Below are 27,546 nucleotides of genomic sequence, written 5' to 3'. Positions count from 1 at the left end.
TCTCGGGAAACAATATCTTAGAAATTGTGAAGATGGCCATGAGATTTTGGTCGAACATCGTGCGGATGATGGACACCTTTTAGCCCTCTAAAAGACATTCAGGAGACATGATTCATAGTTTGCGTCAACTTTTTTAGAAAAATTTGACGGAAGGGTCACAAGTGACCCATTAAAAAAAAATTGAATGATTGATTTATTGAGAAAAAAATCAAAAAAGTTCAAGGGTCACGGAGATAATTTACCCTATTTAAGAATATATGAAATTGTAGTTAATGCTATGTGTATTATTATAACAATGAAATACTACTGTAAGAATATTATTGCATATATAAATTCCTTCATTATTTCAAAAAAGAAAAATACATATTAACATTGTGGGAAGAAATTTAATTGTCCCTCCTACTTAAATTAATTAGAATTGTTTTGTAAAATCAATCTTCATATACACATCAAACACACTCATCAACACATGTCAACATAAAAGTTAGAACAACACGTATATAATAAAATTGTGAAACCTATTTAACTTGAATTGTGATAATCAATGCTTAATTATAATCACAATACAGCTAGTGAACACATAATGGAACCATAACAACAAATAAAATAAAAACAATAACAACTAATTAAATAAAAACCATACCATCTGCTCACTGTTACTGATACATAATACAACTGTGACAACGTCAAAGAGTCACTGACACCTGCTTAATTATACAAAACTTAACATCTCACTTTATTGTATAATTAATCTGATTTTCCACTTCCAATATTGATTGAAGGATCTGAGAATCTATATGATCAAATAGCCTTCCATTCACATTCTTAATCTGAGAATCTATCTTTGCACAGTATACATAAACATTAACCTAGTTAATTAGCTAATGAACGTTGTGTACATATCAATAATCCGGCCTCACTTATTTTTTATTTTTTTTAACCTCTATATTTAATTAACTGAATAATTTATGACTTCTACAGTTGACATTGGCAAGAACAAGAAGATGACATGGTTAGCTCCAAGTTCAAGTGTTGGCAGGAAGCACAACCGTCTCCACTCCTTGTCACTGATCCTTCCCTTTCATGGAAATCTACACTTGAAGTTGTGCCCCAGCACTCAGTTCCTTCTTTGCTCGCCGGTTTCCGATATGTATCTACGCGATCGAGTATCGATTCTTGGTTCAAGGATGATAGAGTCAGCTCACAGTCCATCTCTTTCACAGCCACAGTCTGCAAAATCCATGCAATTATTCAGCACCAGTGATCGAGCTCAATAACTTAATTAATTTCACATAAGATCAACATTAGACCTCCTCATTTGGGTGATTACTGCTTGGGTGCTTCAGCATCCACTCCCTCAGCAACTCGTCGAATGAAGGCCTGAAGTGTTCAGAGTTAGGAACTTCTCAGTTTTAATTTAATCAGAAGTTAATAACATTATAACTACTCACAGTTGGAAAATGTACTGGGAATTGAATGTAGAGTTTTGGTATGAATCTTGAGAGTGCAGTACTACTGGTGATGAAGTAGTGCAGGCAATTGATGATCTCTTTCTCTTTTTGCAATGCTTTTGCTTAGATTGAGAGGTGCAGTCGATTGTGGATTGGCTACTGGTGATCCTGTGCATCTATCAGAAAACAACATTCATTAAGAACATTTTGAATCACAATTTTGTGTCGATTGCAAGAATAATTAATTAATCTTGAATCTTAACTTGCCTTTAGTTATAAGTAAAAACTACCATTATATAACAGAGAAATAAAAACATGTTATTGGAAAATTAATTTCTTGAGATATATAACTAATTACCAATCAAACAAATTAAAGATCTGAAGGCAGGGACAAACTCACTTGCAGGTGGCTTTTAACGTGAGATATGCTGAGTTCCTTCACCCCCATGAACTTTAAAATCTGCTTCGGAGTTGCTTCTGCAAGAAAATAATTAATCATTAATCATCTCCTTCACCAACAACAAAACAAAAACCTACAACTTTTGAGAGATCGATCGATGGATCGATCGACTAGAAATAAAATTACTCACGTACCGTTGCATCCTCCGAGGCTATGAACAGCTTGAAGGAAGAGGCTATGCAGCTCTTCAGTCCATCTAATACGAGGCGTTTCAGATCTGTTGTAATTCCTCACTTCTCTCTTCTCCAAGCAGCTCATCATCATCCCTAATCGATCGATCGATCAATCCTAATTAATTTCCCTAGCTAGGAAAGCCGTCAACTTGGATTTTCTACTGTTTATTATATAAATATATATAAACACACACACGGACGGAAAGTAAAGCCAATTAGCCAACAGCATACAGAATGCAACTTCTAAACTTCATGAGGCCTTAGCTTGCGTGTATTTGTAGGGTTAGGCTCTTAATTCTCTGATTGAGTCCAGTCAAACATGCTCACATCTCTCCCAAAAAGTCGAACAAGGCCTTTTCCTAGGCATGTGTTTGTCTTTTTGGGAGAAAAATAAATTATAAAGAAATCTAAAACGGTGCAAATTAAACCATCTAAATTCACACTGGACCTAATCATGCATGAATGAATATAAATAAGTAATATAATCAAGAGGTATATGCCATTCCACACATGGCTAAATGATAAAGCTGCGGTTTGGAATTATATTGACTTTCTTGAGGCTGGTACGTGGCTGATATGAGAGCCTAACAAATGTAGAATTTGTGGGTCGAAGTCAATGATGCATATGGCTGAAGAATGAAGAAGAAATGGCAGAAAGTTAAATTAATTATGGGGAAAGCAAAGCCATGTATGGCGTTTCTTTCAGGAATGCTGCAGCAATCACTGACAATTGGACTCCCCTGCAGTGACATTGACAGATATATGTATTCATATATGGCTTTGAGCTTCAAAAGAGGAACAAGAATTAAGAGTTTTTAATGCAAAAAATTAAGAGATATAGATAGCTAGTTTGGTGGACTAATTAACCTTTTTCTCATGCAGCAAAGGGTGGCAAGGAAGCTTAATGTGAAGTTAAACCCTTTTCTTCTCTTTCACACTTAGCTCGATCTTAATTAGGAGCATTAGATTCGTGGTAATGTAGGTCAAAAAGGTGGATGGTTGTCTTTTTTCTCAAAGGTTGAGAAGGAAACAATTAAGTAGGGGACCAAGTTAAGAATGGTGATTGATGGTGACAGAGGCAAAATATGAAGCTTGTAGGGAAGACAAAAAGGAGTTAATAAATGTCAAAATCTACATAATATATTATTGTCATTAATTCATCCACCGTGCCGACACTTGCACTTGTTCCCCTTAGCTTCCTCTCCTTGCCGTGTCCCAAATAACTTGGCTTCCTCCTCCTACTCCATGGACAAAAGAAATTATCCTAATATTATTTTTTTTAAGGAAAAATTAATCATATAAGATAGATAGATAGATTTATCGAGCACCTATATATATACATATTACATGTATAAATATTTAATTGAATTAGTCCAAGGAAAACGTGTCAATTGTTTAATTTGTAAATAATCAAGATGGTGAGTTTAGTGAAGTTTATTGGCAAGTAGACGTGTAAAGTTCTTGTCTTCTCAATTCTTTTATAAAGATAAGGGTTTTGATAATTAATCACATTCATTGTGTTGACAAACCACATGCAGCTAGGACTGTAGCTAGCTGCTAGCATCATCTATAAAGAGAGCTTGAATAGTTAATCTAATCATAAAAGTTTTAATTTTAAGAAAAAGTTAGACAATGTATATATATTAGTTTCAAGGTAGTTGATGTGGAATTAATAAGTTGTTGAAATTTCCAAGAAATATCATCATCCAAATGGCGCACTTGCAACTAGCAAATTAATTATTATACTCAAAAGAATCATAGTAAAGTTAAAAGAAAATTTTAAAATAACAATTAATGTGTGAGCTAGGTAAAAAAATGATTCTTAAAAATTTTCTAGCATAATGATTTTCAGAATGTTTAATTTGCCAATTGATCTAATAATCAAATTTAACTTGATTAGCATGATTATTGATTGGATTGGTCCAGTTCTAGCTAGGACCAAATAATGGTCAAAAAGAAGCAGAATACAACTTTTCAAGTTAGGCGAGAAAATCAGAGCACTGACATTAAAAGAATGAGGGCTTTATACATATTTTGCATGAAAACCCTAGAATCTTAGATAGCTTGATGTCGACTGATGATTGACTAACAATAAATATTATTTTTTTTTCAGATTCATTTTAAACGTAAAATAGAGTGGAAGACCTCTTTATATTAAGTTTTGTCTAGCAAATCACTGGCTGTAAGTAAAGCATGCATGCCATTTGCTTTCCACCTAAAAGGATTTCATTGCTAACTTGTATGCTACCTATTAACTATTCTTTGGACCTAAAGATCATGTTAGGTAGGGTGGCACACAATAGAATAAAGACTACCCATTTGCCTTGTGATTGTTCTAATATTTAAGTAAATAATTTGAAAGGAGATACTAATAACTCATTAGTTAGGTGTCATTATGTCCCTAATCACATATTGCTTTTGACATGGATGGTGACACAAGTGATCCAAAGATAAAGCTAAATGGTGCAGAACCTTTTCTTTTTCCAAGAGAAATGGGATAAATCTGAATACAGTTCATTTCAAATATACAAGGTTAATTAACTGATAACTATTAACTGGTATACTGGGTCAATTAATTGATTTCCATAAGTTCCATTTCAAATGACAAGGAAATGATTCAAGAAATTAAACAACATGAAGCAAGAATGGGGGATTTTAGAATTGATCCTGCTTCCATAGTTTTGTCTCTAAGATTTAATCTCTAACTAGTGTTTAATCTATTGGATGCCATATTTGGCTTGAACAAAGAGTTTTTAGACAATCAACAGAAAACACTTGATATTATGTTTTGTTTACTTACAAATTAAGGAACATCTACAAGCTCAAAACTAGACATAACAACTTGCATGCAGTCCCACTACTGCAAGGTGATGGCTAGGAAGGGAAAAATAAATAAATTCCCATTCTTAGCTTATAACCTACACTCACTGAATATGCACTCCTCTTAACAGCAACATATAAAAAGATCATCAAAATTCAGAAAACTTGTTTCATCAATCAACAGGATCAACCAAAAGTTGTGACAATCAACGAACTCGTATTATGCTACGAGTTGAAAAGTAAAAAAAAAATATCATAACCATGCTAGTACCACTTTCCGAGAATGATGCCAATGATGATTGATACCAAAGCCACTCCTAGTACAAATTTGAAGGCAACCCCTTCTGAACGCTCTGTTGAGAGATGTGCATTTTGGCTTGTGTTAGTTGTCTCTATATCCTGCTTTGGCTTGTCTCTGCTTTTGTGTTTCTTCCTCTTTGACAATGTTGAGGTGTCGAGTCCAATTTCTCTTGATTTCACCTCAGTTGAATCATCTCTTTCAACCGGGGAAGTTCCATTCTTGATCTAGAGAATGATTGAATGAAATTAGGAGAGATGTGTTTGTCAAAGTTCCTGCTATCAAAGGGTCAAAAAATTGACCAATGGGAAGGAGACTGTCAAAATTACCTCATTGTCACTGGCAGTGTGGACCAAACGCCGAGTGTTCTCGAGCTCTACTATCTTCTTTTCCATTTCTGAAGTTTGATTTTGTTTAAATTTCAATTCTTCAAGCTCTACCTTAAGAACAGAAACCTTATTGTTTTCTTCAGCAACCTGCAAGTCAAAAACAATGCAAGAACAAAATGTTGAATTATGATGTTAATGGAAAGAAAACAAAATCCAGACTAAACTAGACTTGAAGCTTATTGTTCCATGGTGAGCATACATTAATAGGGTCTTTACCTCCAAAGAGACTAGTCATTTTGATATAAACCCAACCACTTATATAATGCTATGCGAATTCTTTGGAGAGAATTGATCTAACCAGGATTAGAAGGAAATGCATGCAGTCGGAAATATAATTAAATCAATACCAGTATATAAAATATAGACCACATATAGACAGAATAACATGGAGAAAATAGGGTTTCAATCTAAAGCGGATTGTCCAAAAACTTTATTCCTGCTAGTTAGAATTAGGCTTCGGCTCGTGTACTACATTATTTTAATTTTGAATCATCATTTCAAATTTTGCATGTAATGGAATGGAATGTGCACTGGGACATGCTATGCTGGTACAGTAGTTTGAGAGATTAGAGGCAGCATGTGGCAGGAGAAGATCAAATAAGTCATAACATTCATACTGATTGTGAAGGGTAGACCTTAGGTGTTATGTCAATTATGGATTAAGACACTTAGCAAACGAGAGTACTTCAACAAAGGGATTTTCAAGTACATTTGTTTGCATCATGTATTAATCCTCCATATGATTGCATACATGTATATCATCCTTTTGGTCATTTCCTTGCTGAAAATAGTTTCAGACTGTCTCAGTCGATTGCCATAATCTCCAGCCCTTATCGAATCAACCTTACGGAGTCATTCTGTGTTCAATAAACAGTGTTACCAATCGACTAATTTTTGATATCAGTCGATTAACACCAAAATTTCAGTCTGAATACATTTCTGAACCCAATTTCAAAAATGCACCAGAAATTCCCTAGACCTCTAAAAATTCCCAGATTTTATAGAGAAGTCTATTTTACCATTTTCTACTTGGGAAAAATAGAATTAAAAATTAAATCATCACAGATCTCAAGATATACATAAAACCCAAATTTGTCTAAATTGTTCAATTGAACTTTGACCTAAAGTCTTAGTTTTGACTTCCTCTTAATGTATCTGCCCATACTAAACTATAATATATTCTTAACATTAGTTTATATGACATCTATACATGTAAAATGAATTTTCATGAAACATGAATCTCATTTTATATTTTCATACATGAATATCATCCCCATTATGTCAACCAACTAGGTTAGAGACTGAAGTCCATATCTAAACTCTTTGGCACATTTTATGACTCATCCAGAATCCCAAACAAGGTCCACTTGAGATCCATTGACCATAAGTCCCAAATTGATTCTTTAAGCTCCCTTAGCGCTCTTAATCTTAGCCACCTTCCTAGGTGACTCATCTATTATGGCTAGACCACTATGATGCACCTCGGATGACAATTGACCAAACCACTTTACTTTTTTAACCTTAGACACCTTTAATTTCTCCTTGTCCTTAACCTTGGATGATTTATCCTTTGTTGACTTATCCTTGGATTTCTTCTCCTTGTCATAGTTATATGCAACCCTTGCATATATCTTTTCTTTGATCTTGGAGATTTCTCCCTTGCCATTAGCACGTGCAATCATTATATGTGTCCTTTCTTTAGCCTTAGGGGATGATAATCGGTATCCCAAACCCGATCTATCACTTTTGGATTTTTGACTACCCAAAATCTTATCAAGCCCTTTAGATCCAACAATGAATCTATCTAGGACTTTTTCTACCCCATCTAACTTTTCCCTCAAGACTTGATTTTCCAATTCTAGGTTTCTAACCCTAGAATTAACTTGTCCACCATGAATAATCCTAGACCTACCCACCTTCGTAGGCATATGTCTCATCTTCTTGGGATTAACACCTAGGGTTTCCTTAGGTATACTATTTCTAGGTTTAACATTTGGATTTAATTTCTTAGGATTATCAACCATGTTAACCTTATTCCTATCATGGTTATCTAAATCCAAAATTATGCATGGATAAATAAACGACACTGTTATTTTTAGCATGCATATCCCTAGAATTTGAATTAACATTCAAGTTAAGGTTTACCTTTTTTACTTACCATTGAAGCTCCCCTTTGACACGAGCATCCACATTACTTTTTCCACTTCCTCCATTGCTTCATCCGCTCCATCTTCTTGAGCGTTCCTTCCTTGGGCATTTTGTGTGGCAGCCCCCACTCATCACATGTGAAGCACACTATGTGTATCTCCTCATTATTCTTCCTACAACTCAAATTAGATTCTAACTGAATTGAATTGAGTTTAGGAGTTACTTTTTTTTTTTCTTTTTGAGCGAAGGACACCTACTCTTGTAGTGTCTCATTTTACTATACTCAAAACACTTGATGTGGTTCTTCCCGCTCTTCTCGATAGAGGCAGTTGAGAGTTGCGCTTCCAAAACTTCTTCTTCACTTATCTTGGACTCTTTTTCCTCCCTTGAAGATGTGGACGATTCCACTTCTTTCCTCGAAGATGTGGATGCTTCCACTTCTTCCTCCTTTTCGAATGTTGAGCATGTTTCAACATCCAATTGGTCCTTCTCTTCCTCTTGGACCAATGTGCCCTTCTTCTTGAGCTCCTCCACTCATTGGATTGTTGGAGGATTTTTCATGAAGAGAAATCACTTTGCTCCATAGCTCATGAGCACACTTGTACTCACCTACACACACAAAAAAAAATATGGAACCGCCACATCAGCGACCCCCCTAGAGCCGGTCCCACGGATATGGAGGGAGGTAAATGCAGGTACACAACTGAAAGTGCATGACCGGGACGCTAACCTCAGGCAATGACATCTCGAGAATCGAACCCTGGACCTCTCGGCCACGAAACCATGCGCCCCCAGCTGTGCTACGCCCTGGGGACACCTACACAAGATAACACATTAGGAGGCAATAAATTTATCAAAAATTTTGTTACCTCTGTGTTTGCCTCCGATTGTTCCCTTTGCTCCTTGGTCCAATACCATGATCAGAGACGGTTTCCCTTCCGTCGGAGCTTCAAAAGGTTCCTCCAAGGCTATCCAATAGTTCCAATCCATTTGGAACCATGTCTCCAAGCGCTTCCTCCAATACTTGAAGTCTCCTTACTCGTACGGGGTGGAATTCGGATGTCCCATTCTAGTGCTCCTTCCGACTCCATTGCGATACCACTTGTTGGTATCAGACGATTCCCAAAAATCGTCACCTTCTTCCTCTAGCGCTTGCTCCTTTCAGCGATTAGTCCTTCAAGAGTGCTCCTCGCTTTGATACCAATCGTTGGGGCCTTGATAACCGGTTAGAGGGGGTGAATAGACGATCATCCACTTTGTTCGTTTTCCTATACTTGTTAGTACAACGAAAATACACATAAATATAAAAGCTAACCCTAGAGACAAGAAGAAAGAAAACAAACCCTAACATGTTTGTTTACGTGGTTCGGAAATGATGCTCCCACTTCACGGTTGTCCGTAAGATGGATGATCCTTCAATCTATCGATGGATTAATCCTGAAACTCTGGCTAGCTCAATCCTCCTTGTCGGTGGAGAAACCTCACCACAAACTCGATCAAGACTCTTGGATTGTTCTAAGCTTTGGAGACTCTATTAGAGGTTAAACACCTCTAATTTCGTCACCAAAGCCAGCCAATCCGAGTTCCATTATATAGAACAGGAAGCTGTGTTTCTAGCACTAGTCGACTACCATACTTATCAGTCGACTGACCTCTGTGAAATTCGACTGTTACAACCTAACGACTCAATTCTAGTCGACTACTCACCATGGATCAGCTGACTGGTTTTCATGGGATGAGCGAATAAAAGTATTATGTTCGCTTCCAATCGACTAGACCAGTTGAATGGTGACGTTACCAGTCGACTGGTGACTTTACCAGTTGACTGATAAAATCCTAACTTGGGGTTTTACCCCCGAGTTCAATCACTCATGCACTCATTCTCGCCCGCACAATCTTGACCTTGTCTTCTAGCCTCCTTCATCAGCCTTGAGTCCCTTGAATGTTTTCCCATCCTTCACGTCTTGCCTTCAAGAACTTCCTTCGACCTTGTCCTTGTTGTCTGATATTCCTTTGCCAACACAAACTTAATCTTGCCTTCTAGCTTCCTCCATCAACCTTGCATCCCTCGAATGTTTTCCCATCCTTCATGCTTTGTCTTCAAGAGCTTCCTTCTTCCTTTGCCAAGTCACACTTGGATTTACACAGCCAAGCCTCAAGCTTGGACTTACACCGCCAAGACTCCCATGCTTGGACTTCACCTTTGCCAAGATCACACTTGGACTTTCGTTTGCACCTGTCACCTGCACACTCAATAACGCACATTAAATACAAATGCAAACCCTAACTTAAACCCTGTGCCTAAATATCAAAACCTAAGGGTACACCGATTGCTCCAACAAATGTGACCTGTGATGAAATTTCATATGGTTCTTTATATATTAATGAAGATCTCATTGCAACTTGAGTGCAAGTTTCCTTAGACTTGAGGTATTCAAGTCATCTTGGTCATGGAGATTTATGCTTTAACATTTTAGTAAACATCTACCAAAAGGTTTAAGTCTGGGATGATTGGGTATAAGTCAATATACCTGAAGATGTTTGAATAACCCACAGATGATTCATCACTCCTTTTATAAAGGAGATGTACACTCTAAGACCTCTTGTCAGAATTATCACTCGTAAGTCATTGGCTAAAGCATAATATGTCAAGAAGATGGTCTTTTAGGACACGTGTTTGCGTAATTTGAATTCACAGGACAAGAAACTATTACGTGGGCTAGGTATGACGTAGTCAGCCCAGTGGGGACTAATACATAGATTATATCCTGATCCAAGTGTGTATAAGATGAGTAAAAGGAACATGCGCACTAATAAGTTGGGTTCAAAATTGACCTAGGATCAACTGCGATTTTTTGGTCAATTGAGGTCATGATGTACTATTAGGTGTCACTCATGATCGATTCATAATTAATGGTTAATTATGAACGACTAACATAACCAAGAACCGATTGGGTCACATAAACTACGAGTTTATCCGAAAGACGTAAAATAAGTTTGAAAATGAGATTGAGATTAAGTTGGGTAGGACCAGACAAGAAGGGCAAATATGAAAAATATTTGTTGGCTTGGAAGCGTTGTTGGTCCATGCCTCTTGAAGGTGATCCATTATGATTTAATAATAAACCAAATTGGTTTGGTTTTTGAACCAAGCTAATTGCTAATAGGTCAGGTTGGCTTAATGGGTATGAGCTTGATTTTGCTTATCAAACCCTGATGAAGGTGTATAAATACCCCTCCATGGGAGAAAAGATAAGACAACCTAATTGTGATTAGGGCTCCCCCCCCCCTCTCTCTCTCTCTCTCCCCTTGCTACCGTTGCCTAAAGGAGTTGTCGTTGTCCCTTGTGCCACGCAGCCCAGCCGTTGGCCGCCAACCACCTCCCTAGCTATCAGCCACCTTCTAGCCTCTAGCCCTGCCTCCTGTTGGCAAGCCAACCACCGGCCAGCAGCCTCCGCTGCTGTGCCTACTGTGTCGCTTGACAGCAAGCTAGGGTTGTTAATCCTTGCTTCCCACCAGACTCCTCAGTCGCTGGCAGCAACTATTGTGCTGTCGGACAGCAGCCTAAAGGTTGTTGTCCTTCCCAACTTGTGCTATCGAGTTGCACTAGCCGCCGGGCACAAGTCGAGCCATGGGTTTCTCTCTCGGATCGCGTTGTCTCCTCTCTTTGGCTAGTACCAAAGCGGAAACACAACTAATGACTTAGAGAAGTCGTCTTAAAGGTATCTTGGCGTGGATATGAATAGAGATAATCCTTGTGAGGATTGCTAGTTGATGCAGTTTCCATTACACATCATTGGTCACGTATAATTTCTAAATGAAATTATTTTTCTACGATTATGTCTACACATGTATGGTCCTGTGGTGTGTGTGATGCGAGTTATAATAATTTAGGAAATTACATGTTTTTCAAAAATAAAAATTTTAAATGCACATAGATATACCCAACAGAAATTACCTCTTGCGCATAAGTTTTCTCAGCTAAGAGCAGCTTTTCTTCAAGGTCAGAAGCCCGTTGTTGCAGAAGAGACTTCTCTGCCAAATCTGCTCTAAGATTATCAATGAGAGAATTAAGAGACTCTTCCTTCACTTTTTGTTTAGATAGTTCTCTTTCTAGTTGTGCTTCAGATGTTTCACGTTCATTCCTTAATTTTTCATAAGTTTCTTTGAGCAATGTGCTCTCTTCCACAAGAGAGCTAACCTGCAAAATTATTCATGTGTCAGATTCTCTATGTAGCTTGGTTTGTGTGACAGCACTGAGAGCACCCCTTATACATAATAGACACTATATATCCACTAACCTGCAACTTTAGTTGGTCTTTCTCAGATTTAAGCAGTTGCACGAAATCATCAGATTCTTTCTTCAAAGAATGGAGCTGCTTCAGTAAATCTTCTTTCTCTGCAATGGCTGTATCAAATGCTACTTGTAAATCATTCATTTTGGCCTTGTATGTCCCAAGGTCCGCAGAGAGACTAATGTTTTGTCTTGCTAAACCTTCATTCTCTGTTTGGAAACTGTTAACATTGTTTTTCAATTGCTCAACCAGTCCTTCCAGATCCTGTATCTTGAATAGAGCCTCTTCCAATTTATCCTTCTGAGTTGCTGACTCACTGACCTGTTCTTCATAAATTCTCAATTGAGTTTCAATAGCAAGCACTTTCTCATTCAGTTCATTGGTTTCTCGTTCTTTTAGATTGTATTTCTCAACAGAGTCATTCAAGTGGGCTTCATTTTCTTTAAGACGAGATTCAGTTGCAAATTGAAGATCCAGACCTCTTGAATGTTCTTCTTTTAATTGGGTTAGAGTGCTTGAATGAGAAGCAAGTTGCTCAGAAATAGTCTGTTTCTCAGCATGTGTGGATTTTAATAAATCATTGAGCTCATTGATTTTGTGTTGATGAGATTCCAACTCTTCCCTGAGCTTTGAGTTTGTCACTGCCAGCAACTCATTTACTGCAATTGTCTGTTCACCTCTTTGATTAGCTTCTGATAACTTTTGTTTAAACTCTTCAATGTTGTTTTCAAGAGAAACCAGCTTTACAGCCTTCTCGTCCAAGTCTGACTTGAGTAAAGCAGCATTTTCAGTAGATTCAACCATCTGTTCTTTATAAAAATTCAATTGTTCTTCAAGATAGTGCAACTTCTCAACCAGTGCTTTGGCTTCCGAATCCTTCTGCTTTAAGCTTGCTGCAGCATCTTGGAGTTTCAACTCTGAATCTTTGGCTAAAGATTCAGTTATAGAATTTAAATCTAAGTTCCTTGCAGTAATTTCCTCCACAGTCTTTCCTTGATCAGCCAATTGTTCTTGAGCATATCTAAACTTCTCGAGGAGATTTTTTTCTCTTAGATTAGAAGCCTCCAGTTGTTCCTGGACACTTTCAATTTTCTCTGTCAAGTATTTCAATTCATTTTCCAAAATCTGAATTTGATTTTCAGATTCCTTGAGTTTTTTCTCCTGACTATTAGAAAGGTCTTCAATCTTTTTTCTTTCTTCAATAGCTGTATCAAGGATATCTGTCAACTCTTTCTCTTTTTCATTTGCAGCATGCAGTATAGATTCAAGGCTCTTTGATCTTGTTTTGTGTGCTTCAAGTTCTGAAACAAGCTCGGTGATTTTGCTCTTATACTGCTTAGATTCACCCTCAACATCTCTCTGTTTTGACTGTTCTACGCTGAGTAGTTGCTCAAGTTCCTGGTGGCGATAATTAGCAGCCTCCACCAACAACTCCATTTCTTCCACTCTCTTTTGAGCATCTTTAGCCACAGAATCAGAAGAACTGATCAATTCTTCCAGCTCAAGACTACGATGATGTGTTGCAGTAGCCCGCTCCTCATGTTCGGTACATTTGTTGATGAGATCATTAAGCTCCTTTTCAAGTTCTGAGTTCCTCGAAGATGACTTGATCAAGGAAGACTCCAGTTGGTTGGTCTTATCTTCATAATCTTCTAAGCGATGTCTTGATAGTGAATTTTCTTCTGCTGCTTCATTCAATGAAGTAGTGAGTTCTTTTATTTTGTCATTGAGTACCTTAATTTCACTCTGTGTATCAAGGAACTTTATCTCCACAAGATTTATTTGCTGCTCAAGCTCCACATTGGACTTCTCAGTTGATGCCAATTTTAACTCAAATTCCTTTAGCTGTGACCTGATATTCTCTTCAACTGCACTAGATGCTTGAATGAGACCTTCTAGCTCAATGTTTCTTGTAGTAGAAGCTTCTGTGGTTGTTCTGAATTCATGGTGCTGTTGTTCAAGCAGTTGCAGTTTTTTTTCAAGCTCCTCATTATATGTTGATGTCTGTAATAATAGTGAATTTGTTTCCCTGAAATTTTGTTCAGCCAGATTTAACTTGGCTTCGAGTTGGTGATGCAGTTCCTCATTTTCTGCCAACTTGGTATTAAGATCTGTCACAGTGCTCTCCAGTGTTGCCTTCTCTGTGGTCAAGTTGGTTAAATCATTTTTCATATTTGATATCTGAATTTCCTGGTCCTTGAATAAAGTTTCAACTCTTTCCTTTTCTTTTACTTGTTCCTGAAGTTTCAGCTCCAATTCCCCCAAACTCAAACCCTTTGTTTGCAGGTTTTCTTCTGAAGCCGAAAGCAACTTCTGCAATGATGTGATATCTGCTTTCAATGTTTCTTCAGCAACTTTATGGAGGTTTCGTTCTTCAGTCACTTCCTGGATGAGGGCGTCTTTAGAAGAAATGCTATGCTCCAGTTTAGCCACTTCAAATTTTGAGGCTTCCAATGTCTCCTGAAATTTTGAAAGTTCCAACAAAGTGTTTTCAAGTTTTTCTTCAACCTTCTGTTTCTCAGTAATCTTACCATATAGATCATTCAACTCCTTTTGTAGATTGTTTATTTGGTCCTCCATATCCTTTGCAGTCACATGTGTCAGCTCCAACGTCTTCTCCAAGTCCTTCACTTTTCCTGATTCTAACTCTGCTTGTTTACTTGCTTCTTCAAGCTTAAGCAGCTCACTAGAAGAGGACAATAACTCCACTTCAAGGGCTTTTATCCTATTTTTTGAACTCTCAAGTTCAGTGGACAAAACAGTGAATGATTCCTTTACATCAACAAGTTCCTTATGCTTCATATCTGTAGCTTTTAGAGCTTCCTGAAGGGATTCCAGCTGCAAATTATACTTCAGTTCAGCTCCTACAATCTGATCTTTCATCAACTTTTGGTCAAGTTCAAGTTCTTTACAGTGCTTGTTCAATTTCTCTAGCTCTTCATATGCAAGATCAAGCTTGGATTTTATTGAGGTCTTTTCAGTTTCTGAACCATTTAATTTCCCAAGAACAGTGGCAAGTTGAAGCTTAAGTTCGTCAATCTCCTTTACCAGTTTTAGAGAATCTACAGTTGGTTCTGACTTGCCTGCTTCATTGCTTGCAGGGAGTTTGGATTCTTCCAATTCCACCTTGGGTAGGTAAGAGCTTTCTTTTACATCTACCAATAGTTCCTTCTCAACTTTTATGAATTCTCTGTCTGATGCAGACGACTCCTCTTCTTTAGTTTCTTCTTTTGGCAGTAAATCATTGTTGCCATTTGTGAGAATTGTTTTTGCACTTTCCCCTCCCTGCAATTAAATACTCAGTACAGAAAGTGGGCTTTTCATGGAAAAAGTGAAAAGAAAAAAAAAAAGGTTAGTAATCACATACTTCACTTCATTGAGCTAAGGGAATGAAGTTCACAATTGCTAGGTATGTTACATGTTCTAAACAGATAAATGTGTAACTAACATGGTTGATGCTCTGTGAACATTTGTCATCCAGACTCATGCATCATCCTCTTGCTAGCTTGAGCACATCCCAGAACAAAACCCCTAGAGGCTCATGCCTTCTCAAAAACAGAAGCTTACACAGCTTCATGCTCATTTAATCCAAACCAATGGCATGTAGTGATAAATTTAGCATGATGTTCTCATTCACCTAGGTTGCCCTATATATCGGAAATATAAAACTTGTACATGCACAAACATAATGCCTTCTTAAATTCAGAGGTCCCCATATTCAGTACCTCATTTGAAAATTGGCCCAGCAAAGCCAAGAAAGGGGAGCGATAATTGTATTCACCTATATTGTAGGGATGAACAAAACAAAACAAATGAATTTTGAGGATACAGAGTGTGATAGATTGCATAAATAAAAGAACTGAATCATTGACTTCTTAGGCTAAACCACTGGCCTAAAATAATTAAGAAAATATTAATCACACATCCAAGCCCTTAAACCTCTCTCATTTCTCCACAACTCCCTATGTGGGATAAAATATGGCATCGTAGCTTAGTAAGCAGTAACTAATTCATACACTAAGCCTGTAAAACCTCTTCATAGTCCATAACTCTTTGTATGGAACTAAACTAGGTGCCATACAATAAGCATTTGTGAGATTTTGTGCCTTGCATTTTTGGTTGGGCAAGCAAATTTCATGGCTTACTGCCTCCTTTATTCCTAAATATTAAATAAATAATCTGGCAGAAAATCATTTTAATTGAAATAAGCAAGCTAACAAAAACGGTCGAAGATTGTCTTTCATAGGAAGAGAAATTCAGATATCCAATAAGCTACTCTGAAAATTGTATGGAAAGAAATTAATTTTTGGAACTGACAACTCTCATGTTAATGCAGGAAGATGCACATTTATGTATTTGTTATAGTGATACAGTATTTATTCTTTTATGGTGGACAAATTATTACCTCGGTATTATCCTTTCCTGAGAGCTTTACTTCAGTCTCACCTGAACTCACTTGCAAAACTTCTGCCATTTATCTTTCTAGTCCTAGCAAATTTACCTTCTTTTCACCTGTAAGAAAAGATGGAGTAGCTGATTATGCATCGATAAACATAAAAAAGATGTCATTCTCCATATGGGTATGGTTGATATAAGCGAATGATTTTCAAGTCTGTTTGCCTGTGGTTGGCAGGACTATACATGAAATTAATAATCTAGAATCGGTATCTTAACCACCATATTTTCATCCAAAACCAAATTTAGACAGTGGCAATAACTGGAACCACTTAAGTTCAAATTTCATCATGGAGCCAGTATATCATACAACACCTATTTAAACAAGCAGCTAGAGTACATCTTGTTGCAGGTTATGACACATGTTTGCTAAAAGTTGTTTGTATAAGTGACACCAAAGATTAAGAATGCTTGATTCCAGATTCATTAGTAATTGAGACAAGTGATTGGTATCTCTAATTCCCAATCCTAAGAGATCAAACAAGTATCTAAATAGCTGCTACACGATGGGAATTTGCAGAAAAAATATCTATATGCAGCAATTGCTTCCAAATAAAAAGGCTAAACAGAAGAACGACTCCAGAGTCCAGATCGCGCAAGAACATTAGCCTGGAAAGGAACACTTGCGGAACAAAAGGCAAAAATAGCTGGACACGGATGTGGTCAAGTATATGAATGGGGGAATGTGCTTGGATATCCGTAATATCTAAATTCTTGATCGCAAAATAATAGAATAATAAGAACAAGATTACTGTCGTTCAGATCCAAATAATGCAACTAAGAGAAATAAAAAATCCAACATTTCCAACACGCATCCATCAAATCCAAACCTCTTCTACAAAAATGATCGATTTGGAAGCAACACCAATCACTCCTTTTAAACCTCACGCAGAAGGCGACGCATATCATCAAAAAAAGCTTTGCGGACGATAAAACAAGGCATCCGCGATTCGGAGTCAGAGAAGTAAGCGCGATCAAAACATCAGAGGCAAAGAGATCAGAAGGTGGCGCCGGAAAGAGATATGCACACTAGAAGCAGGATCAGATCAAACAAGGCATACTCGAAGCGATCGTACTCGGACGACAGGGCAGATGCGCGATCTCCGTGGGGGCTGCTCCTTTGCTTTCGAATTCTTCCGACGGCGATGACTCCCTGACCCGTTCCAGTGGAGAGGCAGAGAGAGAAACGAGACCAGGTGATGAGGTGACGGGAAGCGGAATCCTTCTGCGCCACCTCCCTCCTGGCTGCGGTGTGTACGCCACGGCACTGTCTTTGTTCTCCAGTTGAAGTTACAAAAAAGCCCTCCCGGCTAAATTTACATGCAGTCTCCAATCATAAACTCAACTCTACATACCGTTCTTATTGATCAAAATCTTTGTTCCACTCTCTAGTAAAAAATAATAGACACTAATTTATCTAATTGTCTCTGATATTTTTAGATATAAAAAATTCAAAAATGAGTTTTATTTTTTTTAAAATTTAGCACATTAAATTAGAATTCAGTATATTTTCTATCAAATTGAGTACGATTTTTTTTCCACTTTAATTAGATGGAAAATATACCAGATTTTCTTTAAATTATAATCAATTAAATAGAAAATATACTAGATTTTTTTTGAATTGTATTGTATTTAGAAGGAATTATATTAAGTAGGAAAAAAGTCATGTTCAATTTGATAGAAAATATATCGAAATCTAATTTAAACGGGCGAATTTAAGAGGAATTATATTTATTTTTAGATTTTTTATATCTAAAAAATATGAGGAGTCAATTTTGATAGAAATATACTGGATTCTTGTTTAAAGTGCTGAATTTTTATAGAAATATATTAGATTCTTATTTAAAGTGTTGAATTTTCATAGAAATATACTAGATTTTAATTTAAAATGTTGAATTTAAGAGAAATTATATCTTTGGACTTTTTATATCTAAAAAATCTGAAGAGTAATTAGGTAATAATATTTGTACAAAGAAATTGAAGCAAATGAAGCTTTGCATGTAGGGAGTGAGAACAAAATTTTTTAGACATAGGGATTACATATAAAATTAAAATTATGATTGAATATTTTTTTCTAATGTACCGATGGTTATTATTTATTTATTTTCTTTTCTTTTTCTTTGTTTTTTTCCTTTCGTAGCTGGAGACAAGAATTCGAACCGTACTCTCCAACCAATTATTACATAAGCAAGCGTTTAAAATAATCACAATTATTTAAAAAAAATTATAATAAGTAGTTTGTTACAGAATAATTTTTACATAGTAGTTATAGAATAATTTCTAGCAGTTATAATATTTAGTCGTAGAAGGAGTATTTTAGAATAAAATATTTGATAAGAAGTAAGGAGCGTGATTTCTATAATTTGGGAGGATTTTTTTTACTTTTGCTCATTTTAATCCTTTTAATCAGAAAATTGAATTAAATATTCGTCAAGATCCAATTGTCCTTGTCTCGTATGTTTGTAAGCGATTTAATTAAGAAGGCTCGACTAATAGACCTAGATTGATCATAAAACAAAGTACAATTGTCAAATTAAAAAGCAGAGAAGGATGGCCCAGGCCGGGCCGCCAGATCCACGTCCAAACCGACCAACGAAACCGTCCAAATCTACTGTCCTTTTCTTGTCGGTCTCCATCCTCTTTCTGACGCTCTGTTTGCGAAAAAAATATTTAGGAGCCGACAATTGAAAGAATAGGTTTTATTAAATTCGTTTCACATCAATTACTTTATCTAAAAATTTTAATCAAAATTTTAAATAAAATAATTAAAAATCTTTTACATCAATTATTTTTTTCATTTTCTAAAATTAAATTTAATAAATAATAATTCTCTCAATTTAGAAAATAAAAATCTCTATCTAAAAATAAAATAATATTTATTTTTAATCTCTTTCTTTTCACTCAATATTTTTAATCATTCTTCTTCCACTCATTTCATAAATATAACAATAAAAAAAATAAAAGAAAATAATAAAAAAATTAAGGATGATAAAAATTTTAGAGTATTTGATGTAGTGTGTAGTGAAAAATGATTATCTAAATTTAATAAAGTTAATCATTTATCTTAAATTTTAGATATAGTAATAAAAAAATTGATGTTAATATTTTTCAATGCCAAGTTCGGAAGTGGACACATGGATTAATTCGACCCTCCGTAAGAGCACTATCCTCACACTCACAATGAGGATAGAGAATTTTTTGATCTATTTTTATAGGTTAAGGGATAAATCTATAATACAATTGTAGTCGGATCATGATCGTAATTAATTATAATTTTTTAAAAATTCATTTTTTCATATAGATTATAGTTTAAATAGAGATGGGTGTCCGGAGGTCGCTATCCGGAGGCCGCTAACAGATGATCAAGTTGACGAATGTCAAGTGAGAAATTTATTTATTCCGAACTAAATTATAATCTAGATGGAAAGAAATAAAAAAATAATAATAATAACTAACTGTGAATTACGATCATAATCCCACGATTACATTATGCATCATTTTCTTAAAAACAAAAATGACTAGAGTCTAGAGGACCCGGTCTATACAAGGGGGAGGAGCCTACTGGGGAATCTGTGGGGCTCACCCCTTCAAGAGTGTCATTTAGAGCAACCACAGTGGGAGCTCTTTCCGAGCTCCCACTGTAACGTGAACTGAGTGAAAAACCTCCCTCCCATAGTGGAGGGAGGTTTTTTGATTAAAACGAAGAAGCGGCTCTGCCGCTGCAGAGCCGCTTCTTCGTCTTTTAAATTTTTTTATTTTTTTAATAATTAAAAAAAATCAAGAATAAATATGAAGAAGAGATAGTGAAATATATATAATGAAAAATGTGGGACCCATAAGAAAATTGTTGAGAGGTTTTTTGATAATGAAAAAAGGTATGGGATTTTTAATTTTTGATGTGATGTAGATATGGTAACGAAGGAATTCACAGTGAGATTTAATCACGGTGGATGCTCTTAGTTTCGACTTTATTAAACTGACACATCGAGTTTGCGGGGCCATGGGCACATCAAAGCCCATGAATGTCGGCCTTCAAGGAACGGGTCAGGCTTCTTTTTCCGTTGCGTATGGGCCCTTCCAATCGACGTCAGCAACTCGTGGCGTGCTTGTCCGTGTAGGGCCTCTGCCTTCACTTCGCGCTTACGAAGCCGATCGCCGCCGCGGCCACTCTCTTCCTCGCCGCACTCGCCGCGCGCCGCTCCGTCTTCTTCCTCACCAGGTCGTCGCCGAAGGCACGCCCGTCTTCCTCCTTTTCTCGCCTCTTTTTGATTCGATTCGCCGGCGTTCAGTGAAAATTCGGGTCTCGGTAACCTAGGGCTTATCCAGCAGGTATGGTATGGATGAGTGTATGTATTGTGGCTTTTTCGGTCCAATCATGGCTTATGGTCCACGATCTGGAGTATACGAATAAACTCTTTCAGCAATTGCAGCCATTTAGGGCGGTTTCTGTTCGTAGCACGAGGTAACTGTGTTTCGGGCATTTGAAAATGGCTGCCTCTTCGATGCTAAGGAGATGTCTCCGGAATCCCAGAGTTTTCTCATCCTGCGCTCCGTCTCCTCTCGTTCATGATCGGTTTTCGCGACTCGTAAGTCCCCTCTTGCTTCCCATGGCGTCTTGCATTCTTCAATACGTAGTTGTATCCTTTCGAATCTTCGTCACCTACACCTTCCCATTTCTTGGGAACAATATCTTATTGGATTCCTGAAACAATCTTTGGAATAACAAAAGGCCTGAGGCGAAAGTTTCAATGCCCTGAAAGTTAGCATTTATTGAATCCCACAAAATTTGTAGTATGGACCCATCGGTTCTGACTGACTTTTGGCCTTTTTGGTTTTCTCTTGTCATCAATTGTTTAACGTGGTAATTTTTCTTTATAACTCCGCTTTATTATTGTGTAGATAAGCACATTAGTATTAGCTGAGCATGAAGGGGGATTTGTAAAACAATCTTCTCTGAGTGCGGTAGCAGCTGCGGCTGCAGTAAATAAAGAAAAATCTGTTTCAGTGCTCTTGGGTGGGTCTGGTCCATCCCTCCTGAAAGCTGCTTCTCATGCTGCATCCTGTCATCCCTCAATATCACAGGTATCTATGTTAGCTGTATGATTCTTCTTTCTCACCATAATAGATGTTAAGCACAAGTTTCATATTTCATTCAAAGCGTTACTCTTCTAATATCAAATTTTGTTGATTTTTCTTCAGGTCATCATTTAGTTTAAGATGCCAAGTCATAAGATGAATTTTGATGTTTTGTTTATTTCTATAAATTAAAGCACTTTCTTCAAGATGTGTTTTGTACATTTTACTCTTTCTTCCATACCAATGTCATAACTAATAGCTCGAAATGATCTGGAAGTAGAATGATTTACAAGTTGAGGGATGTGTGAATATAACACTGAGAAGGAAGAACATGAAGTATCAAAGTTTTCTGAAAAATGAAGCTTCGATTAATAGATACTAGCAATATCAAAGCATCCATAACTGTTTCTTGTGCATTGAGATTAAGAAACATAAAATCAGTTTTTTGTCAGATACTCCTAAAGAGTGGTTCGTGAATATTACATTGTATGCCCCTATCCTCCAATCCAAGTGAATTAGCATCCTATGTTGAAGGATGCCTATAGAATCAGTGTCACTACCATTGTCTTGCGAACCAATTCATGTCACAACATGTTCGTGTACTAGTTGTCTTTGACTATTTATATGCATTATGTAGTCAGGACGTACATGCAGTTATATGTGGACTACATGTTTCTTATACAACTATATAATATTCAACATTTAATTTGCCATCTAGACCATACCAGTTTAGTTGATTCAAGTAATTATGCCATCTTAAAAAATAGATAAATTGACTCATAGGCTCATGCATTTTTGTATTGTTTGCACATTAGATAATTCATACAGTGACTGTACACTGTGGTGCAGGTTCTAGTTGCTGATACAGATATACTGTTGCACCCATTGGCAGAGACTTGGGCCGAGCTTGTTCGTTTGGTTCAGAAGCAAGGAAGTTATTCGCATATTATTTCTGCCTCAAATTCATTTGGAAAGAATGTGCTACCACGTGCAGCAGCTCTTCTTGATGTTTCACCTGTTACAGATGTCATTGAAATATCTGAGCCACGATTATTCACAAGGTACACATTTGGATGCTCTTTGGTTAATGCAGATTTAGTTATTCTGTGTATGTGTTTTCTTTGAAAATAGACTAGTTATTTTCTTGCTAGTTAAAATTTGAATTTGGGATTTGATGGCGTTTATTTTGTTAGTTTGATTTCTGCAGCTGCTCAGATTTTCCTCATGTTTCCCAGAAGTTATTTGCGTATGAGACTTCTTATCAATCACCAGTTGGTTACACTATTTTCTGAGAATGTTTAAGGTTTCTTAGGAATATTCCTTTTGTATCACGTAACTAGGTTGTGTATTCTTGATTTTGGTGACTTGGTATATTTATTAGCTTTGCATTCTCAATAATATGTTTTTTTGTAGGCCAATATATGCAGGTAATGCTCTTTCTACTGTTCGTTATATGGGTGAAGACCCTTGTATGATGACCATTCGATCCACATCCTTTACTGTGTCTGCTTGCTCAAGCGACTCAAAGTCTAGTGAGGCACCTATCTCAAAGGTTGATCTCTCGAGCTTCAATGAAGGTGTGCTTATATCTTTTTACCTTTTGTTTTTTTTTCCAGCTGTCATTCAGACATGCTTGTTCCCAGTGTTGCTGGAAAAATGCACCCTTGCAACGAAGATCACTAGGTTATGACTTTTGAGTCAAAGCTCACATTGTTTCACAGGGTTAGAGATAACATCCCTTTAATGCTGGAGCTGTGCAATGTTTTATTTCTTGTGTTATATCTTATCTCATATGTATTTGTGGAAAAATGTGCTTTGCTGATCCGTTTACCTATAAAGGAGTGCACTATACTTAATGTATTTGGTCAACATTGAGACTATGACAAATATTAACAGTTAGCAATCTAGGCTTCGTGCTATATTTGGATGCTTAGTGAAGTTTTGGTATCAACTCAATATAACAACAGGCCATATTAGCCCCAACTATTCAGGTTGGCTGCATGAATCATATCCACCATTTGAAATTTATGGAAGACCATATCACCTTGTAATTTGGTATCAGCTCATTGCAACCCTAAACTAAAATGATGTGACTTTTATTGTCGACAAATGGATCATTCCTTTTTTTTCAGGGTCTTCTAAATTCACCTCAAGTTGTGCTGTCCAATATTTTCATTTTTCAACTAATTAACAACCCTTTGTTAGACAGTTCTCTTGTAAACCTAGCTCTCATCATTGAATGTGGCATTCAGATATGCTGTATCCAATGACAAGCAGTTCTCGAGTGCATTACACAAGCAAATTCATTAGTTTTATTTTTATTAAAATATAATTCATGTGCATAGCATCTATTGCTTGCAAATAAATACAGCCACTGGTAATAAATTGCCTAGTTTGAATTAAGCTGAGGATAAAAGTCCAGAAATTTCAGTATCTAATGTTCTTTCGGGTTTGCCTTTATTTGCAAATCTTTTGGGAATATATCACGTACGTAACAAATCTGCAGGTTTTTTTTTTAAAAAAAACTTATAACTGCCTTCCCGAAGGTCTTCCGTGTCAAATAAAAAGATTTCTTCTCTTAAACTTGGCTTTTCTTTAAAACAGTCATTCATGACCCCATCATGCTCTAAATTTCCACCTGATGGTTTTATGATTCTTAGAAGGATATTCTATAATCCCTTTGAAATTACACTTTTGCAGCTTCTTTTCCCAAATCTAGGTGGCTGAAGCTTGCATCTCAAGAATCAGAACGACCGGATCTTGGAAACGCACGCACTGTAGTCACTGGAGGTCGAGGGTTAAAAAGTGCTGAGAACTTTAAATTGTTGGAGAAGCTTGCTGAAAAGCTTGGTGCAGCAGGTAGCCAGTTACTTCAGCAAGTGCATATTAATAATATTCTGTGTTCACTCCTAGTGCAGGCAGTATTCGTCCAATTTTTCTAATTGTACCATATAGTTATATTGTTGATTGTTTTATATGGCATATTATATGTGGTAGATACATTTGTTCTGATTTTGCACTTCATTTCATGTTTGAAGGAAAACCTCTTTTTTACATTATATCTTAAATTAAAATTCTATGGAATAGTCCTTTTGTTGCTACTTAATGTAATTTGGTAATTATATTATCCTATACTATATATACATGCTTGATGGATACATATATAATATTTGTCTTTGTTTGACATTGTATGGTAACCTAACGCAACCCTCCTCTTTTATGCGTGTTTGGGACCGGCCATGGTGAAGTTTATTCCTCATGGCAAAGTTTAAATATATATGAGGATATAGTAAGGGATCAAACCCAATTACGTAGAAGGTTTCATATAACCGACTCTACTTAGTGGAATAAAGAGTTCTGTTTGTTGTATACTACATATGCATGCCTTTTGCTTTTGGGGAAGATAGCATTAATCATAATACTGAAGAAAGTATACTTGTTCTGAAAGTTGATTGTTTTTGTCCTCCTTGTGGTCCAACAGTTCCTTCTATAATTGATAAATTTCAGACTCGCCTATTCTTAACAATTGGAAAAGTCGTTCTCCTGGTATTCTGGTTTCTTAAGTAGAGGATAAGATAACAAACTTATCTGAGGTTATCACACAATAGATTTTGCTTGTTTCTTTTGTTTCCGAAATCAAGTAGAAATAGGATGCGGCGTCCTATCTCTAAAAATGAAAATAGAAGAAAAAGACTGGATTTTGGATGTTAGACAGCATGGTCAATTTGTAGGGGTTCTCTGTACTCAAGGTCTTTTGGACTTGCCCTAATTAATCATTTATAATCGTGTGAAATCCATAGGATAGGTGTTTTTGCAACTTGATTGATTGGCTCAGATATAAGGTCAACTTGTAAATGAAGAACCAACAAGTGGATAAGAACTTTATTAAAAAGGTTTAGGCAGAAATTTTATCAAAAAAAGTTGTTATATTTCATTTCAATTAGAATTGTAGAGCGTGATATCACTTATGAGAATCATATTCCTATGATTGCAAAAAAGGTTGTTTAGTAAGCTATGATTAATAGAGGAACCATTTTTATTTCGATACAAGCAAGGGGCTTCATGTTAAAATGATTATCTTTAATGTGAAAGTTTCATTAACGGTTTTTCTTTTCTCATCATCTTTTTGTGTTTTTTATTTTTCTGACAAGGAACACAATAAAACATCGATTAATTTAGCATGTTACCTAACAAAAGTAAAATAGGACAAAAACATTATTGCACCTTCATGCCATGGTGTTGACATACATATTCATGAAGTGAGATGCTCAAATATAATGCATAACTAGATGTTCACATGATATCAGGAATGCATGCTAACCCACGCTTAGGTCAGTTCAATTTGTGTTTGAAAATACTTATTTGTTTTAGTTTTCATGTAGTTGGTGCCACTCGTGCTGCTGTGGATGCAGGATTTGTACCCAATGACCTCCAGGTAAACAGTTCATTAACAATACAATCAGTTCACCCCATTGTTCTGCATGTGCGACTTGGCTTTCTTCTCAACTTCTCATCGTCAGTTTCATTTATTTTCCTGCTCTCTTTTTTCGTCTTCTTTTTTGTGTGATTTATTCTGTTCCTATGACACCATTAGTTTTTTTTTTTAAATTATTTCAGGTTGGTCAGACTGGAAAAATTGTCGCACCAGAGTTGTACATGGCTTTTGGGGTTTCTGGTGCTATCCAACACATAGCAGGAATGAGAGATTCGAAGGTCATTGTGGCTGTAAATAAAGATGCAGATGCACCCATTTTTCAGGTCATAGTCTCTATCCTGATCCTCCCTAGTTCATTTAGAACAATAGTGATGGCAATATCAATTTTTTTTTAACTAACTCAGAAGCCCCTTTACCTGAAATAAAAAGGAAAAACAAATATTAAGGAACAACAAATGAGAAGTGTAGCCTTTAGTGGATATTACTTAATAGGTCAATCTGTTTTTTTACTTTCTCAATCATCAATTGCTTCTCTAAATAGGAAATTTAAGTTATTATCCATGAAAAAAATTCTGTGGGGATGCTGTTATCCGAAGGTTGTGCATTGTGCCAAAAGGTTGCAAGTGATGCTGAATCACCTTGTGCTTTCTATTTCTTTTCTCATTTCTGTTTTAGAAAAGCTTGTTGAGTTCAAGCCAAGCTTGAGCTTTTATCAAGCTCAACTAGAGATAGTTCAGGTTCGACACTATGATTCAAAAAGAATCCCATATGATCTGCTCACGTCGTTCCTCTCTCCTTTGATATCCTTTGTTCTTCCTTGTAATTTAGTCAAAACATTGATCCAACAGACAAACCCAATTATCTTCCACTTTTAGCGTATTATAGATGATTTAAAATTAAAAAATTTATAAGATATAAAAAATATTTGATTGAAGAAGATAATAAATTTATCCACCCTTTGTTAAGGCTCCGAACATTTTTTTTTTTATGAATCATTCACGAGATTTGCTACGAATTGTACGGACTTTGGACTTTGGAGGTAGAAAAAATATACACGTGGATAATGATTTATTTATTCCAGGAAAAAAATTGCTTGCAGAATTGAAACATGACTCTGTAATCGAACAACCAGTCCATCTCTGATGATTTGTGTGTCGTTTACAGGTTGCAGATTACGGGCTTGTTGCAGATCTGTTCGATGTAATTCCGGAATTGATAGAAAAGATTCCTGATAAAAAGTGATGAGCATTTCACGTTCAATCATGAATAATGAAATCTGCCCCCTTCTCGGCGGACAGTTAGCATGGTGGTATTACCACCATGAATAACAAAATCTGATATAATCTTTCATTGTTCTCGATTATTTAGATCCCTCATGTTCGATACATCCTTGTTGATCCTCAGTGGTTCAAAAATCTATTCGACTTCTTGAATTACTTGTTAGTTGGGTTTTTGAATAGTATTAAAGCGGAAATCTCTATTTCAAAGTCATGTTGTACTAGCCCTCTGTTTGATTATGTCATTTCAGTGTAGGATTTTCGAGGAT

General features: G+C 36.3%; 3 protein-coding genes across 7 annotated transcripts; 1 reads left to right on the top strand and 2 right to left on the bottom strand.

Annotated features, from left to right (window-relative positions):
* Nucleotides 1-623: 623 nt before the first annotated feature.
* LOC122054224 (myb family transcription factor MPH1-like) lies at nt 624-2,427 on the bottom strand. The gene is made up of 5 exons (XM_042616036.1): nt 2,046-2,427; nt 1,852-1,928; nt 1,452-1,627; nt 1,311-1,380; nt 624-1,230 (listed from the first exon to the last, which is right to left on the bottom strand). Exons 1-5 carry the CDS (start codon nt 2,173-2,175, stop codon nt 976-978), a joined length of 708 nt encoding a protein of 235 aa, XP_042471970.1. The 5' UTR covers nt 2,176-2,427; the 3' UTR covers nt 624-975.
* Nucleotides 2,428-4,834: 2,407 nt separating this feature from the next.
* LOC122053275 (flagellar attachment zone protein 1-like) lies at nt 4,835-17,777 on the bottom strand. 2 transcript variants are annotated; one of them, XM_042615258.1, is made up of 6 exons: nt 17,551-17,777; nt 16,440-16,546; nt 12,041-15,319; nt 11,698-11,940; nt 5,532-5,678; nt 4,835-5,429 (listed from the first exon to the last, which is right to left on the bottom strand). In XM_042615258.1, the coding sequence occupies exons 2-6, from the start codon at nt 16,506-16,508 to the stop codon at nt 5,169-5,171; spliced, it is 3,999 nt and encodes a 1,332-aa protein (XP_042471192.1). In that variant the 5' UTR covers nt 16,509-16,546; nt 17,551-17,777; the 3' UTR covers nt 4,835-5,168. The 2 variants fall into 2 exon arrangements, with proteins under 2 accessions (XP_042471192.1, XP_042471193.1); XM_042615259.1 differs by having other exon boundaries at nt 17,566-17,771.
* Nucleotides 17,778-20,571: 2,794 nt separating this feature from the next.
* On the top strand, nt 20,572-27,491 carry LOC122053276 (electron transfer flavoprotein subunit alpha, mitochondrial). 4 transcript variants are annotated; one of them, XM_042615260.1, is made up of 9 exons: nt 20,572-20,818; nt 20,920-21,075; nt 21,389-21,571; nt 22,415-22,626; nt 22,979-23,142; nt 24,266-24,424; nt 25,948-26,000; nt 26,183-26,323; nt 27,165-27,491. In XM_042615260.1, the coding sequence occupies exons 2-9, from the start codon at nt 20,977-20,979 to the stop codon at nt 27,240-27,242; spliced, it is 1,089 nt and encodes a 362-aa protein (XP_042471194.1). In that variant the 5' UTR covers nt 20,572-20,818; nt 20,920-20,976; the 3' UTR covers nt 27,243-27,491. The 4 variants fall into 4 exon arrangements, with proteins under 4 accessions (XP_042471194.1, XP_042471195.1, XP_042471196.1 ...); XM_042615261.1 differs by having other exon boundaries at nt 20,911-21,075; XM_042615262.1 differs by having other exon boundaries at nt 20,576-20,721.
* The last annotated feature ends 55 nt before the right edge of the window (nt 27,492-27,546 follow it).

Source organism: Zingiber officinale, chromosome 3A (assembly GCF_018446385.1).
Source record: "Zingiber officinale cultivar Zhangliang chromosome 3A, Zo_v1.1, whole genome shotgun sequence".
Classification (NCBI taxonomy): domain Eukaryota; kingdom Viridiplantae; phylum Streptophyta; class Magnoliopsida; order Zingiberales; family Zingiberaceae; genus Zingiber; species Zingiber officinale.
This window is presented reverse-complemented; position numbering and strand designations above follow the sequence as displayed.